Here is a 16,669-nt window from a genome sequence, read left to right on the forward strand (position 1 = left end):
TTAAGTTATGTGAGCCTCATTATGATTTTGTTCTACTGCATTTCTTTTTTTTTTTTAGGCCAAACCTGCATCTGTAGATTTTCTTTTGTATCATTTTTCCTGACAAAATCACATCAATTTTGAAAAGTCAAAAATTGTAATTGATTAAAACATTTGTTTCAATTTAAAAATGGTATGTAAACAATATATGCATTTGACACTCTGTGTTTTTAACATTACATACTATGTGCAAATAGAAAGTCCTTGTTTTGGAATTGAAAGGAAGCTGGAGGGCAAGATCACTTTATTTGGAAGAAGAATGAAATAATATATACTCAGTTGTGTAAATCAACATAATAAGATATTAAAATGATGAAAGTAGATGAATGGTACCATGGATGGCAGTAAGAAATGCAGTAGAAAATTTTGTAGTTTAATAGCTATTTAATATTTTATTATAGAAAGCATCCTGTTTTCATTTTCAGTGGCAATGTAACAGAGATGAGGGAAGACATGAAGGTTTTTATGTTAATTCATCTCAAGCTCCAGATAGGTTAATTAAAAAAAAGAGTAACTTCCTGAAAGTTCTCACCAAGTCAGAATTGTCTCCTTAGGAGGATAAAATTAAATTTTGTTACAGTTAAAATGCAAGAAATTGGGTTAATACAAGATGATAATTGGTTTGCTTTTGCTGTTTTCTTTGCAAGTCCTTGAAATATTCCTTCCAGACAAAGGATCGTTTGTGTTTTGTGATGGAGTATGTTAACGGAGGAGAGGTAAGTTTAAAAAACACATTCTGCACTTGTGATGGTAGTGATGTCACTGGGCCACGATTTAAAGGGTGTAATTTTTTTTTTGCTTTTTTTGCTTTCTAGTATCTTTGAAGAATCTTTTTTTTTTTTTTTTCAAATTATTTTAGGAAAAAAAAAGGACTTTTTAAAGTATCATCTCAAAAACACTTCCCATTCTTGAAAAATTTGTTATATTTTGAAAGATAATTTCATGGGAGATAAATAAGTACAAATACCTTCTTATTTTATTTTATTTTATTTTATTTATTATTTTTTTCTTCAGGTTCTGACACGATGTGGCTTTAATCCAGTGCAAGCAAGCTGAAGTAGTTTAGTGGTCTTGCTTTAGTCTTAATGTGAAATATGCATTCTTTTCTTTCCTATAGTCACTGCAAGTACCCAGGAGAGAAGGATGGGGTGTTCATGCTTTTCTTTACTTCTTTCCCCTTTGCTTGATATGCTCTCTGGAAATTTAAACCTAAGTGCAAAATTTTGTATAGTGTTGTAAACATTTGTTGTCCTCCAGCTGTTTTACTGAAGAGTAGAGTATCAAAAACTATACCAGTCAAGTGGAATTAAAAATAATTGCAATATAAGAAGAGAGCTTTCATCTACCTTTTGAGTGCCTTTAACTATTCAGATGTTATCTCATGAACTAGGGGGAATTGGTTATTTTGTATACTGTATGCTGCATGATAATGTTAAAGGACGAAGCGTTTCCTCTAGTTTTTTTATGAAAAAAAAAAAAAAAAAGTATTCATTCAGGAATTGTTGCAACATGATGCCATGTTTGAAATTATCATTTTGCTGCATTCTCCTTCAATAAAACTGTCTTCAATTGCAATTCTAATGCCTAAGCATCCGCAGGGTGCCTGTCTTGTGTTACTTGCTCTGGCAATTTCTGGGCCCAGTGTGAGGCCCGTTTACATTTTAACTCATCTGTGTCCACCCTATAACACTGGTGGCCAAACATGGTGGTGTGGGTTCTCGTATAGGAGGATGTCTTGTTAACTCAGTATGCATGAACCCAGCATCACAGGCATTGAACCATTGTGTCTAGTGGCAGTAGATACAGAATTTCCCTCAGAGGTAATGGGATAACAACCTTCTATTGAATACTCAGTTGGCTTATTTGGCTTTAATCTTATATTACTAATATTAAGTCAGTGCTATTCACAGGGAGTTTTAAAAAGGATTCCTTGTAAACTAGCTAATTCTTCATAGTCTTCATGGCACAGGACCATTTCTGTAATCTCAGGAGACGCACTTTGAAAGTATGTTTTAAACAGCAACCTTGAAATTTCTGTCAGAAATTTCTGTCAGTATCCTTGACTCAGACCCAGGTGAAAGCAAGAGAATGCCACAAATCAGGCTTCTGACTTATTACAGTAATAAAAGGTCTAGTCAGTACTAGGAGCGTTCAGTTCCTCTTCCTATGTTTAGGAAAAAGACAGTAAAATAAGGGGTCCTTGATTTTCATTCTGGAGGAATAAGTTGTGTTAAAGTGTGTTGCTGTGTACAAAACATAAACTTGCTAATTTTCTTTCAACTTGAAAAAAAGTATTTTCTTTAGCTGAATATATAGAAGCAGAATATTAGGGGATTTTTTGAAGCAAATTATACAGACAGAAATATTGAGTGAATTTTTTCGTATCTTGGCAACATTTATAGTTAATTTTCTGCTGCTTAAGGACCCAATCTTAAAATCAGTTTTTTTTAGTGTTACTGTTAGACACTGTGGATGAAATGTTTAACAATGTCTATTGATCATAAACTGTGTTACAGTACAAAACTAGAATGATGCTTCTGGCATTATGCTTACTTCTGAATACTATTGTTATCTTGAAGGAATTACCTTAAAGTACCATGTGATTATAGTTTAAGATTTAAGTTAGTAGTATATTGCAGTGTTCCCACAACCTCTTGGATGCACAAAATGGATAAAAAATGTGGCATACAAATTAATTTACTAACAATGGCTCTGTTCTTGGGGATTGCTTTCAGGGTATATATTTCCCATTTTTGATTTCTGGTATTTTGCATTAAAGGCTTAAATGCTTTAGGAGTGAAATCTATCACATACATTACTCTACAGAATACACTGATTCAGTTGATTAATAAGTTGATTAACTTCTGTGCTTTGGACTTTGAGGATAATTCCACATTCTATACTCTTTAACTAACTTAATTGGTAATTATCTGTATAATAAAATTAGACTCTAAAATTTGTTCAGATGGTCGTTCCACACCAGGATTCCAAATCATTGTTCTGCTTGGGTATTTCTTCTGCAGTTCTTCCTTCAATTCATTAGTGAGACAGAACCAAATGTTTTGTTGTAATTGAAAAAGTGCTATTACTGTCTAGAAAAAAACAGTGAGGATTCACAAGCTACCTGATGAAAAATAACTGAATATCATTGTATACTTTGTTATTTTTATGTGGATTGAGTCCTATTTTCTTTTCCTGAACTCTGCCTAAGAGAGAGAGTATTCCTTGGCCTTAAATTCTTAGTCCAAAATAAGGTCCCTGTATTTCTCTGGGTATGAAATTTGCCTAGAAGTCCTATGAAGTCTGAAACGATAAAAAGAAAAATCAAAGTTTCGAGAATGTTACTGCAAGTGCTCTGCAAAACAATCAAAACCGTACGAATACAAGTATGCTTTAGTACAGAGCTGAGCAAGGCTAATACACAACAGCAAGAGCCACTCAGACAACATTCAACATGCTAACTAAGTCACTAACATTTGTAGAAGTTTAACACATCAATTCATAAAGGTTGGGTCTTTTACATGGTTGGCGTGCTAGGCTCTTAGGCTCTGCAGTTGAATATGCTTTTACATTTGACTTTTTATTTTTGTTCGTAAAGATTTTCCTTTTTTTTTTTTTTTTTTTTTTTTTTTATTAGAAGAAACACCATGGCAACATTGTTGCTCAGTTTTTAAATACAGACATACCAGGAAATTTATAGCCACAATCTTCACTGTAACTATAGCACCCTCATGTATGCTATCAAAAATTATGCACAAAATGGCTTTCTTTGTGCCAAAGCTATTTCTACAGCGATTCTACTGACTTTAGCTCACATATTTAATAACTGTAAATCAATAAATAGTGCAAATGTTGGAAGCTCTTTTCATAACCTTCCATCAGATATCTTCTTTTCCTTCCCAGACATAATAAATCCTGTCTTCATGTTCTGACAATGGTAAATGGAGCATGGTGGCCTAATCATTCCAAAACAGTAAACTAAACAATTAGCTGAAAATGCTGGTGTAATTTAATGGAATTAGATTTTTCTGTTATAATTCTTAAGGTTGCTTTAGGATCTTTAGCATATGTGTGAGTGTATGAATTCACTTCTAGCATGCATTATTATACCTAAATAATCATTCTTCATTGAAAACTACTACATATGGTTTGATAACAACTATGCTAGGTGCTATAGTAATACAAAGAATGCTTATGACGAGTGACTGTATTAAAATGGTAATGTTTTACTTACAAGATAGTTCATATTTGCCATCAGACACACTGCCCACTCTACCTGCTAGGTAAGTAAGGCCCCAGCTTCCTGCTGTTTCACACATGGTTAGTCACCACTGTTGCTTGTGGATGGAGATGTCAGAATACATTTTCAGGGGCTCTGGTTCACAGAGGATTCTGCGTTGGATGTATTCAGTGGTCCATAGCTGTGCTTATGCTAACAGTTCAGGTGCATGGAAAGCAGAGGCTGGTCCACCACGATCTGTAGCTGATTTTGGCTTTGGTTTTGTATACTGTACTGGGCTGCAGTTGGGGGGTATGCTGGCTGCAGTGGGAACAACTGAGCAATTCCAGTGGCTAAACAGCTCGGGGAGAATAATTTGGCTCTTCACTCAGTTGGAGAACCTTGACTTACATTTTCTTAAACTGCTTCGTGTTCAAAAATTGGTTCTTTCTGAGCCAAGATAAAGAAAGTGGTTTTGGTTGCTTTTTTGTTTGTTTGTTTTGTTTTTGTTTTTACGTAGTCATACATAAGGGAAGTGCTTAACTTTATCACTTGCATGTGTCCACTTTGTGAGTTACTGGTGAAAGGAGATTTGGAGCATTTGTTACAGACCGGACATACTAAGAATTCTGCCTTGAGCTTATAAATTCTGGTTGTATGTAACATTAAAATAAACTGACTTGGGAACTCAAAATCTTCTTGGCAAATACAGAACAATTGATAGTTGTTTCTAACTGGTCATTTTACTTTGAATGAATATTGACAGTATTTTGTTGGAAAAAACACTCAAGAAAAATTTTGTCTACACAGTTTATCAACTCATAGATTCATACTGGGACACTTTATAAATGTTGTATTTTGACTTTCTGGGGTGAAGGTCTAGTTATTTAGTGGTGCTTGTTTCCTACTTAAATAAATATCCTGCAAAAATGCATGGAAAAATATATATATATTCTTTACTCAATTTTATAATATCTGAAGCACTTAATGAAAACGGAGTTGCTTGCTTAGGGTCTATGTCTCTTCAGTTTATGTCGGCAGATAAGCTGTGGGATAGTACAGAAAGCAGGGTACTACAGGCACATCTCATGTCAGCCTCAGGGGTTTGTGTTTAAAGAGTGAGTAGCAGAAGCAATTGAAATGCACACAAAATAATGATCCCCCTTGTCACGCAGGTATTCCATTTTTGTACAGGGTATCTTGAGAACTCAACAAGAGATTGAAAGGATAATGCAGATGCAATGAACAAAAATTAAATACTCTCCTTAAATAAAATGTATATTAAACTATAGTTTATGTGTGCTGTGAAGTCTTAGGTTATAGAAGGATATACTGCCAAAAGGCTCAATTTAGTGGAAAGTTTGTTTAACTTCAGAAGAAAGCAATAAACATTTTTTTGAAGTACAGCTGTCAGGAAAGGTGACTTTTAAAAGTTTGTAGGACTGACTTTATAATTTGATTTTAAAAAGCTGCACATTGAAAAATTGAAAATAACTGCAGTAATTGTTATGTGTCATGTGAGTAGTGGAGGCTTCCCACAGGTATAAAGCAGGTTCTGGTAATGACAGATTAAGCTTATTACTAGTTTTTTTATTATTATTATTATTTTAGTATTATTATTTTTTTTATGCCTACCTTGCCATTTTGGAATTCTCAACTACTTGATATTTTGAGCAGAGAAATTTAAAAATACACAGTTATGGATACCCTTGTCTATAATGTACAAAATCATGTTTTCTGTATTTCTCCTCTGTTGCTCATCAGTTTTTGTGGTAAAATCAGAAGCATCCTGACTCGAAGGAGTAAGGAAGGCCTGCTTGGTCTTAAGTAGATTATGGAAATATACTTTCTAATCTATTTAAAGACTTTCCTAATAATTCTTAACACAGTAAATACAACTATCAATTTTAGAGTGACTTTGAATTTAAATAGACAAATTCTGCTTTCTTGCACATGTGTGTGTGTTTCAGGTTTAGAGAGTGATGTTTTATCTGACAAGACAGTGATAACTCCACAGAACTTTAGCATCACCTTAGGCTTTTTCAATGCAGATGATATTATTGGGAATACATAATGACTAATATCTTTCACTGAAAGACTTATGTTAAAGAATTGTTTGAGAAGTATTGTTAATTATGAAGTATTGAAAAAGAGACAAAAAAAACAAACAACCCAAACAAAACAAACAAACAAAAAAAGGAAATGCATACACTGTAGTAAAGAAATACAATAAATGCATAGGTTCCTTTTTATAAGCCCTAAGCAGATGTCTGTTTGCTTTTTCTAATGACTGTAATATCATTAGCATTATGAATTTGCTGTTTTTGTAAAATGCCAGTTCACCTGTTCAGTCAAAGTCTGCTGAAGAACTAGACATCTTTACAGTGCAAAGAAAAGTTACTAAATTACTGAAAAACTTAAGGTGGAACCAACATATAGGTATTTTAATGATATTTCTCAATGGCTTAAAATAAAAATATGAGGAAGTGGTGGAGGGAGAAGCACAGAATGCTGCTACTGCATACTTTTTTTTCCTCCGGTAACTGAAGGTTAAATGAGTAGCAAACAGAATGCCTTAAACAAGATTGGTATATTGATTAAAACGCTGATTTAACAGCTCGCTTTCTCCCTTTGGAAACCTGGAAAAGATAAGCCAGCTGCTGTCTAAGAGTGCTGAGTGTCCACTGAGAGTATACTATCTATCATCACAATATGGTGATGAGAGGTGTTTTATGTTTGTGTTAATTTCCCCCACTAAATCAGTAATTATTACAATCCTGTCCCTGCTGTTTACCCTGCAGCTGTTTTTCCATTTGTCGAGAGAGCGGGTGTTCTCAGAGGACCGCACACGCTTCTATGGTGCAGAAATTGTCTCTGCTTTGGACTATCTGCATTCTGGGAAGATTGTGTACCGTGATCTCAAGGTAAAAAAAGAAAAAAAAAAAAAAGAAAAAAAAAGTAATCAAAATTTTTGTTTCTGCAGAGACTATCGGGACAAACACAAAGTAATTATAAAGTTGCACTATTCAGAGTTAATGGGGAAAAAAATCTGTGTTCAGTTTTAAGTTCTAAGTATGCTGAAGGAATCAATTTGATAGATACAGTAGTCTATAGGTGGGTATATTGCTTCAGTTTACCCTGATTTAAACTCAAACAAATCAACAAAAACAGCATTTCGTAATGAATGTTGAAGGAGATTTAAACTTCCTCCAGTTGAAGGAGATTTAAACTTCCAATCTTTTTTTTTTTTCCTATTAATTGCAACTTTACTCAGGTTTCAACACAAATCTCAAATATGTTTCTCAGTGTCTCCAAATGAGGGAAATGGGGAATTGGGAAAATGTGACTGCATTCTGTTTATCTCATCAAAGAACTATGTTCTGGTATGTTTTGAGAACATTTTCAGAATAGTTCAATAGAAGAATCTCAGCATTAATTTTAAAATTAATGTCTTTTGTATACTGGAAAAGATAATACTGGAATGTAGTTTGTCTTAGATTTTTTTATGTATGCCGTTACATTACTTGCTCTGTTGTCTGAAGCTCCTTTTGTGCTGAAGCTAATCTGTGACACTGCATGGGCATGTTTTATGGAAATAACTCTGCTTTCAACAGAAACATTTTCTAATTTACGTGGGAAGAATCTCAAATTTCCATGATAAGACCATTTTATTTTTGTTAAAAGCCTGATTTTATTTATTTATTTATTTATTTCCTATGGGAGATTGTGCCATTATATATTGTCACATTATACACCAGTGGAGTTCATTCATGGACTCCCTTGTACAGGAACGGAAGACAATGAGGCTGTGGTAGGCAAGTTTTGCTCAGGGCAGTAGACAGAAAACAAGATACTGGATTACATCTCGGTAGCAGAGTCTGTTGCAATAACATGGAGTACTGTGATATCTTGGAAAAATATGCAGTTATCTGGCCAAGGAATGATATGTCATGATTTTTTGTTTAAATTCCAAATTAGGAAAGAGTAATTTGAAAAAGTTCTTTGCAAGTATACAAGAATTAATGTACGTCTAGATTTTATGTTTACCATAGCCTCTCTCTAGCCCCAATTTTGTCTGTTATTAAAAGGCTGTGGAAAATAAAGATATTTTAAGAATTTATTTTCAAAGAATGGGATATGGATATATAGTAACTGTTTGATGACAATACAGTAAGTAAAATGCATTATGATAAATTAAGATCACATATCCACATATCAGCAAAGGAAACCTATGAAGTCTTACCAAATGACAGTCATGATTGTGACCTTTAATTCCAAGATTTTACGTTGAGAATATTTAGAAAAAGATTTTTCTTTCTTTCTATGGAAGATGCACCAAACTTGTGAATGAATCCAACTTTAGAATGAAAGGCCATGCTTTGAATTACAAGTGATTTACTATTCTAAACTGTATTAAGTAGTATTAAATAGTTATTTTAATTGTAAAACAGTAAACACTATTAAATGCTATTATGTAATAGATGTTGAATTTATTTTGAATTTATTTTTTTGTAAATTATTGACAAATTGTGTTCTACTGCAAACCGTAACTTAATACCTTTAAAAAATAAAAATAAAAAATGATGTAATGCACCAGCCTGTCCTCTTAAATACTAAGGGAACTTTTTTTTTCCCCAACACACAGTTAGAAAATCTAATGTTGGATAAAGATGGACATATAAAGATTACAGATTTTGGACTTTGCAAAGAAGGAATCACAGACGCAGCAACTATGAAAACATTCTGTGGTACACCAGAATACCTGGCACCTGAGGTATGATTTAGAATATACTCTTGTAATGTGCTATAAAATGTCTATTTTTCATTTAATTTTAGACTACAGTGTTTGTATGATGAAAACTGTTCATTGTAGTGAAGAGCTGACTGTCTGCCTGATTAATACTATACAGTTGTTATTCAGAATTTCATATGCTACTGTTCTTACTTTTTAGTGATTGTATACTGATGCTCTGCTCCTTTGTGTTTAAAAATGCCTTTAACATGCATTTTCCTTCTCATGTTTGCCTTTCTCTGTTAAAATTTTTATCTTCCGATGATTTCTTCAAAAATAATCTTCCATCTGTCTATCACTTGGAACATATGATTTTACTTGACTGAGCTGTATAACTAGAGTTTATATAGTCTTAGTGGACCAGAGGGGGGGAAGAGGAAAGTATTGAGTTTGCTGGGTTTTATCTGAACTCCCCTGATCCAGGGAGAGGGAGTTGATATTTGAGATATTTCTGCTAAAAAGTTGAGCGTATCATCCCATGAACTGGTTGAGGTAGGCACCAAGAACTAGCCATCTCCTATTTTTTGTGTTTAAGTGCCATCCCAGATGGTGCAGCTCCGTCTTTACTATTAGCTAGTGCTTGGGGTGCAAAACATCACACTTCTTCAGGATTGCCAAAAAGATAGACACAAGGATGTTGTTTTGGTTCCTTCACAATTCTGGTTTGGCCACTCCAGAATCTACTGTGAAAGCTCGTCAGTGAAGTAACCTGCTCCAATATTAGTGCTGACAGATCTGCTACTGATGATGCCTATGGAAAAAAAAAAAAAAAAAAAAAAAAGCCAGGAAAGCACGCCGAGCGTTGGGTTTTTGCCTCTCTGGTTTCAGTTTGCATGTACTGACTGTGGTGCTAGGGAGAGGTAATTCTGCCTCTTCCCTGGGGTTGCGAAATTGCACCATGGTATTAACATGAGAGGTAGCATTGTTTCTTAATGACAAGGATTCTGTGGATCCTGATTTAGCCATTAGTCCCCTTCTTGTCTGTATTGAAGGATCGCAAATTGACACAGAACACACCTGATACTGATACAGCTTTCTAGGTAACCCAAAGGACTTTACAGGGTTCTTCAGTCCATCTGTTCTTTTTAAGAAGTATTCATCAAGGGATTCCCCACCTCTTGCAGCAACACAGTGCTACCAGAAAGGTTCTATTCAAAATCTTCTTTGAGGAAGAATATGCCTTAGTTTAAAGAGAGGGCATTAAGTGTCACTGATTCAGTATGGCTCTTCAAGCTCCTGCTTTTGGGAATATTGAATCCTGAGCAGCAGCAAGAAGCCCTGGAGCCTATTTGAGCAAGCTGGTTTAGATTGCCTTTGAATTCTCATTCTGAACCTTGCAATTAAGGGATGTGTAGAAAACAGGTAAACATCACCTTCTGGATACCGTTGGCTGGATATGAAGATGTAAGAATGGATACGTTTGAGGGTCTGAGAGTCTTCTGAAATGTCTTAAAGCAAATTTGAAGTCTCCTTCAGTTTGCGCTAGGGAGGAAATTGAAACTGCTGATAGTTGATTATGAGTTTAACATGGTATGTAGAGTTAATGAAATCACTTTGCATCATAGCAAGATCTTTTGATACATTCTTTTTCTCCAACTATAAAGAAAGTATTGGCATTCTTAAGAGCCACTAACTTTCTGGCTCCATCTTCCTTAACTGTTTCAGCAGTGAAGAGAAATCCGAGTAGTCATACTCTCACACTACAAGTTTGAAGAACTTAAATAATTTTGGTTAAGTGTGTTTGTTCATTTCAGCTGTCTGGTGAGTCATCGCCTGCTCTGGCTGTGAAGGCAAACTCACCAATGTTGGTCTCCTTTGCAAAATTCCATCTCACAGATTCCAAGGAAGGCTTGAATGCAGATTGTTGTTCTCTTTGACAATGTCTAACAGCACCTTTGCATTTATTGCAGGGGCCCCTGGCTTTTATCTGAATTTATAGATTCCAGAGCTATTCATAGCCTGCTTTGAATCATATTTGGCGTCTTAAAAGAAGTTGTACTTCCACCTGTTTGGCTTGGTACAGTGGCCACTCTTCTTGTGTTCCATACCCAGAATCTGTTCCAGAAGAGCACAAGGGATGATACTATCATCTCTGGCATAGGCCACAGTTGTCAATGCCAGCTCTTATCCCCTCATTGTCCTCTTGTCAGCAGTCCTAAATACTTTCTCAAAGACGCAAATATTCTGTTCAGTTGCTTCCATCTACTTTTCCATCTCTCGCTTTTGGAAACGTGTTGGCTCTCTTCTATCAAACTCGATAAGATTTCAGTTACTGATGTAGCATGAGAAGATTCAACACCTTTATTGGCACATTCTTACTTGAAAGGGTGAAGTTAGCAGTAGACGAACACCATTAGAAAAAATAAACCTTTCCCTTTGAACTCTCTGCTGCTGCAATAGTGTTTACCAGTTGCTCATGTGAGACAATTGTGTCTGTTTTCATACTTGGGAGATCTGACTGATAACTGGACCTGTCAAGAGACAGAGTGCTCCATCTTTTCATGGGCATGGGTCAGGGAAAGAACATGCAAAAATCACTTCTTGTTATTCAGGCCACAGAAATCATTACCAGACGGCAAAGACTTACTGTTTTTTGACAAATTGCAGTTCATGAGAACTTAATGTTACAGCTGAACTTTAATCCCTTTACCTTGGTGAATTCCTGCTTGTCTATCCCAAGATAAATGGCAGTATATACTTATATTTTGCCTGGTCATGGTAAGTGTAAAGGCAGATACCCTCTCTTCACTAGCAAGATATTCTCCAGTTATGCAGAAACTTACATTCAGCGTCTGTCCTTTTCATAATACCTTTTCATCCTCTATAACACTCAGAGATAACCCAAGGTTCAGCCAGGAAGTAGTTGATTGACCCAGAAACTGTTGCACTGTCAAAAAACTACATCTAGTCTGAGAAGAGATTTAATATTTTTGTTTATATGCATTCAGTGTTATGGATTCACTTGGTTTTCTGAATGCTTTGTGGAGCATTGTTTGAGGCAGAGTCCTGCTTGCTGTTCCATCTTTTAGTGAAAGACAGGTTGCAGTCACTTCAACGGGAAAAAATAAAGTAGCAAAGCCTGTGTAAGGGGGTTTTCCTCTTACATGACCTTCTTGCAAATGCATGTGTCCCATTGGATCCATACATAATTATTTCCCTTGGTGATTTCAGAATTGCTCTTAATCAGAAAATAAGTATACCTGTTGCTGTGTTTTGCTTGCAAACCTTATTCCTCTGAGACTGTCCCATCCAGTGAGGAATATACTCTTTTATTTTACATTGATAAGACCTTTTATACAGGACCCTTAGACTGACTGCTGATGTCTGGCAGAGCCAAAAGAATGTCCATGTGAAGATAAATGGATAGTGGGTCACAGGAAAAAACTTGTAATGAGATTGCCAGGTTGGAACCAATTTTCATCACTGGAGCTAGAATTACTTTTCTGGACAGTCAATGATTTATTGTTCATGACAACCACCTGGAAGTTTATGCATACCTTCACCAAGCACTGCAAGCACTGTGCTGTTACAGGCGTGTGCAGGGTTTCAAGCTAGGTGGCCTATGTGTACATTCCCTTTCCACTCTCCTCTCATAGTCCTTCGCTGTTACCCATCCCCAGTATTCTACGGTTCAAAGGAAACTGAAAAAAGATTGACTGTGCTTTGTCTTAGATAATCATGTACCAAGCATAAAAAGGGGTGGGGTATGAATGCATCCTCTAGGAAGAAAATGGTTGCTACTGTCAAATAGCAGGGCTTCGTATATTTACAGTACGGATGTACATTTTGGTTACAGTTACTGAAGAATGAGTAACTTTTTATTTGTGAAACTGTATAGGCTTTTGAGAACAATTCTGTTATCTGATTAATAATGAAATTCTTTATTACAATTGAATTTCATTATCAGTTGAAAATCTTTTGCAGTTTTGCAGTGGCAAAGGCAGGACAGGACCGTCTGTGTTTTCCAAAAAATATCATTTGCTTAATAAAGAAAGAATAAAACTGAGAAAGTACTTGTACTTGTAAACATACCTGTGAGACATTTAAAAGCAGTTTGGATTTTGATGGTTTACGGTTGATCATCAAGGATCAAAGACTTGTTAATAAAGATACAGACCTCTAGAGTCTACTTTCTTTAACAGAATATTCAGGAAATTAAGCTACTTGGGCAGAGAAATAAAAGTTCTTGTAGCTCTGATCATGTATAAAGGTAATTTCTTATTTGAGATGACACTTTCTGTGTTTCAGCTCAAGCCCTTAACAGCAAGTGTACAGTCTTAGCAAGAGTAGGGCAGTCACTGTGGTACTAATTTTTGGTGTCATGGGAGATGCAAGATGAAATATCAGAAATTAATTTTGTATCTTTTCACTAACAGGAAATGGGATGTTTTGGCTGTGAACAAGACTGTAAGAGACTTCCATGCTTATGCAAATGACTCCTCATAGATATTGATGATTAATGATATTTATGTGTTTCTCAGTAACAGGAAAATGGTAGGACCTAGTTAAGTTTAATCAGCGTAGAAGCACAGAGTAGATAGATGAATACATTCCTGTAAGAACAGTAGTCTTTTATTTAAAACAAACAAACAACAACAACAAAAAAAAAAACAGCAAGACCATTTTAATATAGTTTATGCAGTTTATGATTGCTTAAAGGTATACAACAATAAATAAGACGAGTAGATTCATACTTTTGTCCATAGGCATAAGAAGGTCTGTATGCTTTATTACTTGCTTTATAATAAAACCATTGGATGGTTTCATTATGAATATACGAGATGAAAGAAATGCTAAGATATGTTACCTGAAACTTGTTTGGCTTTTTTTTTAATCATCTTTCTATTAGGAAAAGGAGTGAGAGAGCTCATATGTAATCAATTATTTCCCTGAATGTTACCTCATAAAAATGAAAGGTAAAACTCTTCTATCAAGAAGCAACCACTGTCTTTCCTCACATTTCACTTAATTTCTTATTTACTGCCTTTACTTTTGGGGAAGGATATGGCTTTGCTGTGTGGGTGATTCAGAATGTAGAACTTGGCCATTGAAGGTCAGTGGCTGAATTTAAGCAATGGGGAGCATGGTGCCCTGTGCTGCAGGCACAGTCTGAATCAAAGTAATTTGTCTTACAGATCTTGTCATAGCAAGAAAAAAACTTTTGCCATGTTTTACGGTAATTGCAGTTGAATTTTCACAGAACGTTGTGGTGCATGCAGATTATATGGTGGTAGAGGCAGAAAAAACATTTTGTCACCGCTGCAGCTATACATTTATTTCATTCTTTTAGCGCTTGCTTATATTGGATCAGGCTACTTACCAAAGGCAGTCTGGTAAATTTTCATACTGAGAATAAGATAATCTAGCACATAGCTTGTCTGATGCAAGCTGAAATTAACGGATGTAGGCAGAGGGAACCCCTACAATGCAGTGAAACAGTCTAGCATGAAAACTGGTGTTTTAAGCTTTTGCAGAACCGTGTGTTAAAGATGGATTTTAACACAGATAAAAGTAGTGATGTGAATATTACTGAAGAGCTCCTTCAGGTGTGGAGAAAAGCATGAGAGTGTTTGTTTGCACAGAATTTGATACATGAAGGTATCAAGGTACCAGCATCATGGACAGAGAGGGCTGGGTACTCTGGTACCAATTGAGAGGGATAAGCTAAGGTGAGGATGTGAAGAGATGGGCATGTTACACAACAGAGAAAAATAAGTTGCATGGCTAATATGGTCAAAACTTTTTTTTTTTTTTTTTAAGTTTTCTTTTTACTTTTTAAATGGGGGGAGAGGTGAATTTCAGTAAACTAAAGAAGAGAATAATGAGGAAGGTTAACGGGAGAGAAAGGGAATTCAGGAAAGGAATCTAATGATCTCAAAGGTAGATTGCTTGGCCAGAAAACAAAGCTTAGAGATGAGAAGGTTTTTCTTATGGAAGAAAGCATGGTTGTGGGCAAGAAAGAAAGCTTGAGCTAAACTAAAAACAATTATGTTATTTTGTTAATTTTCTTTTAACAGAAATTAATAGAACGTTTTTCAGAGAGACAGGAAAGACAGTAGAAATTGATGAGCAAATTAAAATGGAGAGGTGCTAGCTGGGGAGTTGTTTGTCCAGGAACATAGAGGAACTGAAGGACAGGATGATTTTTGCCATGGCTTAAGCACTTTCCTTTTTATCTCCTTTTCCTTTAAATTTCATTTGAGTTTAAAGGTAATGGAGGCATTTAAGTAATGTGCTTTTTAAAATTTTCTGCAGCTTTTACATAAATAATAGGTATGTGCCACTATTTTCCATCTCTAGAACCCCTGGATAATAAAGGTAAACAGGGAAAAAAGGAATTTGTGGAAAATGACTTAAGTTAAGGTAAGGCATCTGTTAAGATGTTGCAAAATGGCACCTGCATTCACTAGGCTTTAAGAACAGTATGAATTTCAAGAGTTGGAACAGTCCTGTTAGGAGAAACAATGGAAAAGAGACTATTTTGTGCTCCATCTTCCATCACGCTGTAGAGAGCGAGTTCTCACTCGTGTTGAGTTACCTCTGGTGAGCATTAATAAAGCCTACTTGTTCGTGACTTCTGGGGTTTGTCTGGGGGAGGGAATAGTTTCAGTTTCTAGTGGGATTCTTTTTATTTTCTTCACTTCACTCGATTCTTTTTTCAGGAAAGGACAAGGAAACAGTCCACCAAATGGACCGTATCAGTTCTAATGTATTTGTAATGTTGTGCAGAGTGGTTATGGTGAAACCTGAAGCCTGTAGTGGTGCTCTAGCAGGCTGGAAAGAATTTCATACATAAAATTTTCTGACAATGAGGTTATTATTATTATTTTTTTTGGAGGGTATGTTTCTTTTTTGGTAAGTATGTTTCTTTAACTTTATACTTTTTTTTTGTTCTTTTTCTAGTAAAATTTGATTAAGAAGGGTATTTTTATTTTGTGCTTTGGTGGCAATTTCCAATTACTTTGCACCCAGAAGCAGTGCCTGCTGAGTTGTTAAGAATGCATTGCATTTCTGTGCATTCCTACTCTTGTCTTAGCTTCTTTGCTCCTCCAGTGTTTGCATGAGATTTCAAACACCCTTGTAATTATGGGAGTCCTTTATCCTTGTCCTCTGGCAGCGTAGAAAGAAGACAGGTTGCGACTGTCCAGAAGTAAGCTTCTTGTAGCATCTTATCCGATGCCTCAGGCAACATTGTGCAGACAGACTCAGTCGAGATGGATGTGTGAACTCGTGTGGATGTATTTCTGGGTTTTGTTCCTCTCTTTGAATATAATCTTTTTAGTGCTGAGCTAATTATGTAGTCTCAGTTTTACTGTTGAGTTAGAGTACCTGATCAACTTTCCAACTGTAAAACAGTTTGAAAATCAAATGTAGCTTACATGCAAGACCCAACAAAATTAGAAGTGTTAAGTACGTTTTGGCAGTTCACTTTTATTATGCCCAGTCCTCAAATGTACCAGCAGACAATCATTTGAATGTTAGTTATTTTTCACATGCTTATGTGATCACACAAAAAGTACATGCTAAAAAGAAGCAGATGGTGACAGATGGGGAAGGTTGAATAAGGTGGTTTTGGAAACCTAGAAAAATGCACTTCTGTAATAGTGTAAAAATAAAAA

The 16,669-nt window shown here is 35.5% G+C and overlaps 1 protein-coding gene across 2 annotated transcripts in view; it reads left to right on the top strand.

Moving 5' to 3' along the window:
- Nucleotides 1–16,669, top strand: part of AKT3 (AKT serine/threonine kinase 3) — a 151,596-nt gene that overhangs the window by 106,159 nt on the left and 28,768 nt on the right. For both annotated transcript variants that reach the window (XM_035320807.1, XM_035320808.1), the window contains 3 exons: nucleotides 687–755; nucleotides 7,060–7,182; nucleotides 8,904–9,032. In XM_035320807.1, the coding sequence (XP_035176698.1) occupies nucleotides 687–755; nucleotides 7,060–7,182; nucleotides 8,904–9,032 (321 nt within the window). The remainder of the gene's footprint in view (nucleotides 1–686; nucleotides 756–7,059; nucleotides 7,183–8,903; nucleotides 9,033–16,669) is intronic.

This window comes from Oxyura jamaicensis, chromosome 3 (genome assembly GCF_011077185.1).
Source record: "Oxyura jamaicensis isolate SHBP4307 breed ruddy duck chromosome 3, BPBGC_Ojam_1.0, whole genome shotgun sequence".
NCBI lineage: Eukaryota > Metazoa > Chordata > Aves > Anseriformes > Anatidae > Oxyura > Oxyura jamaicensis.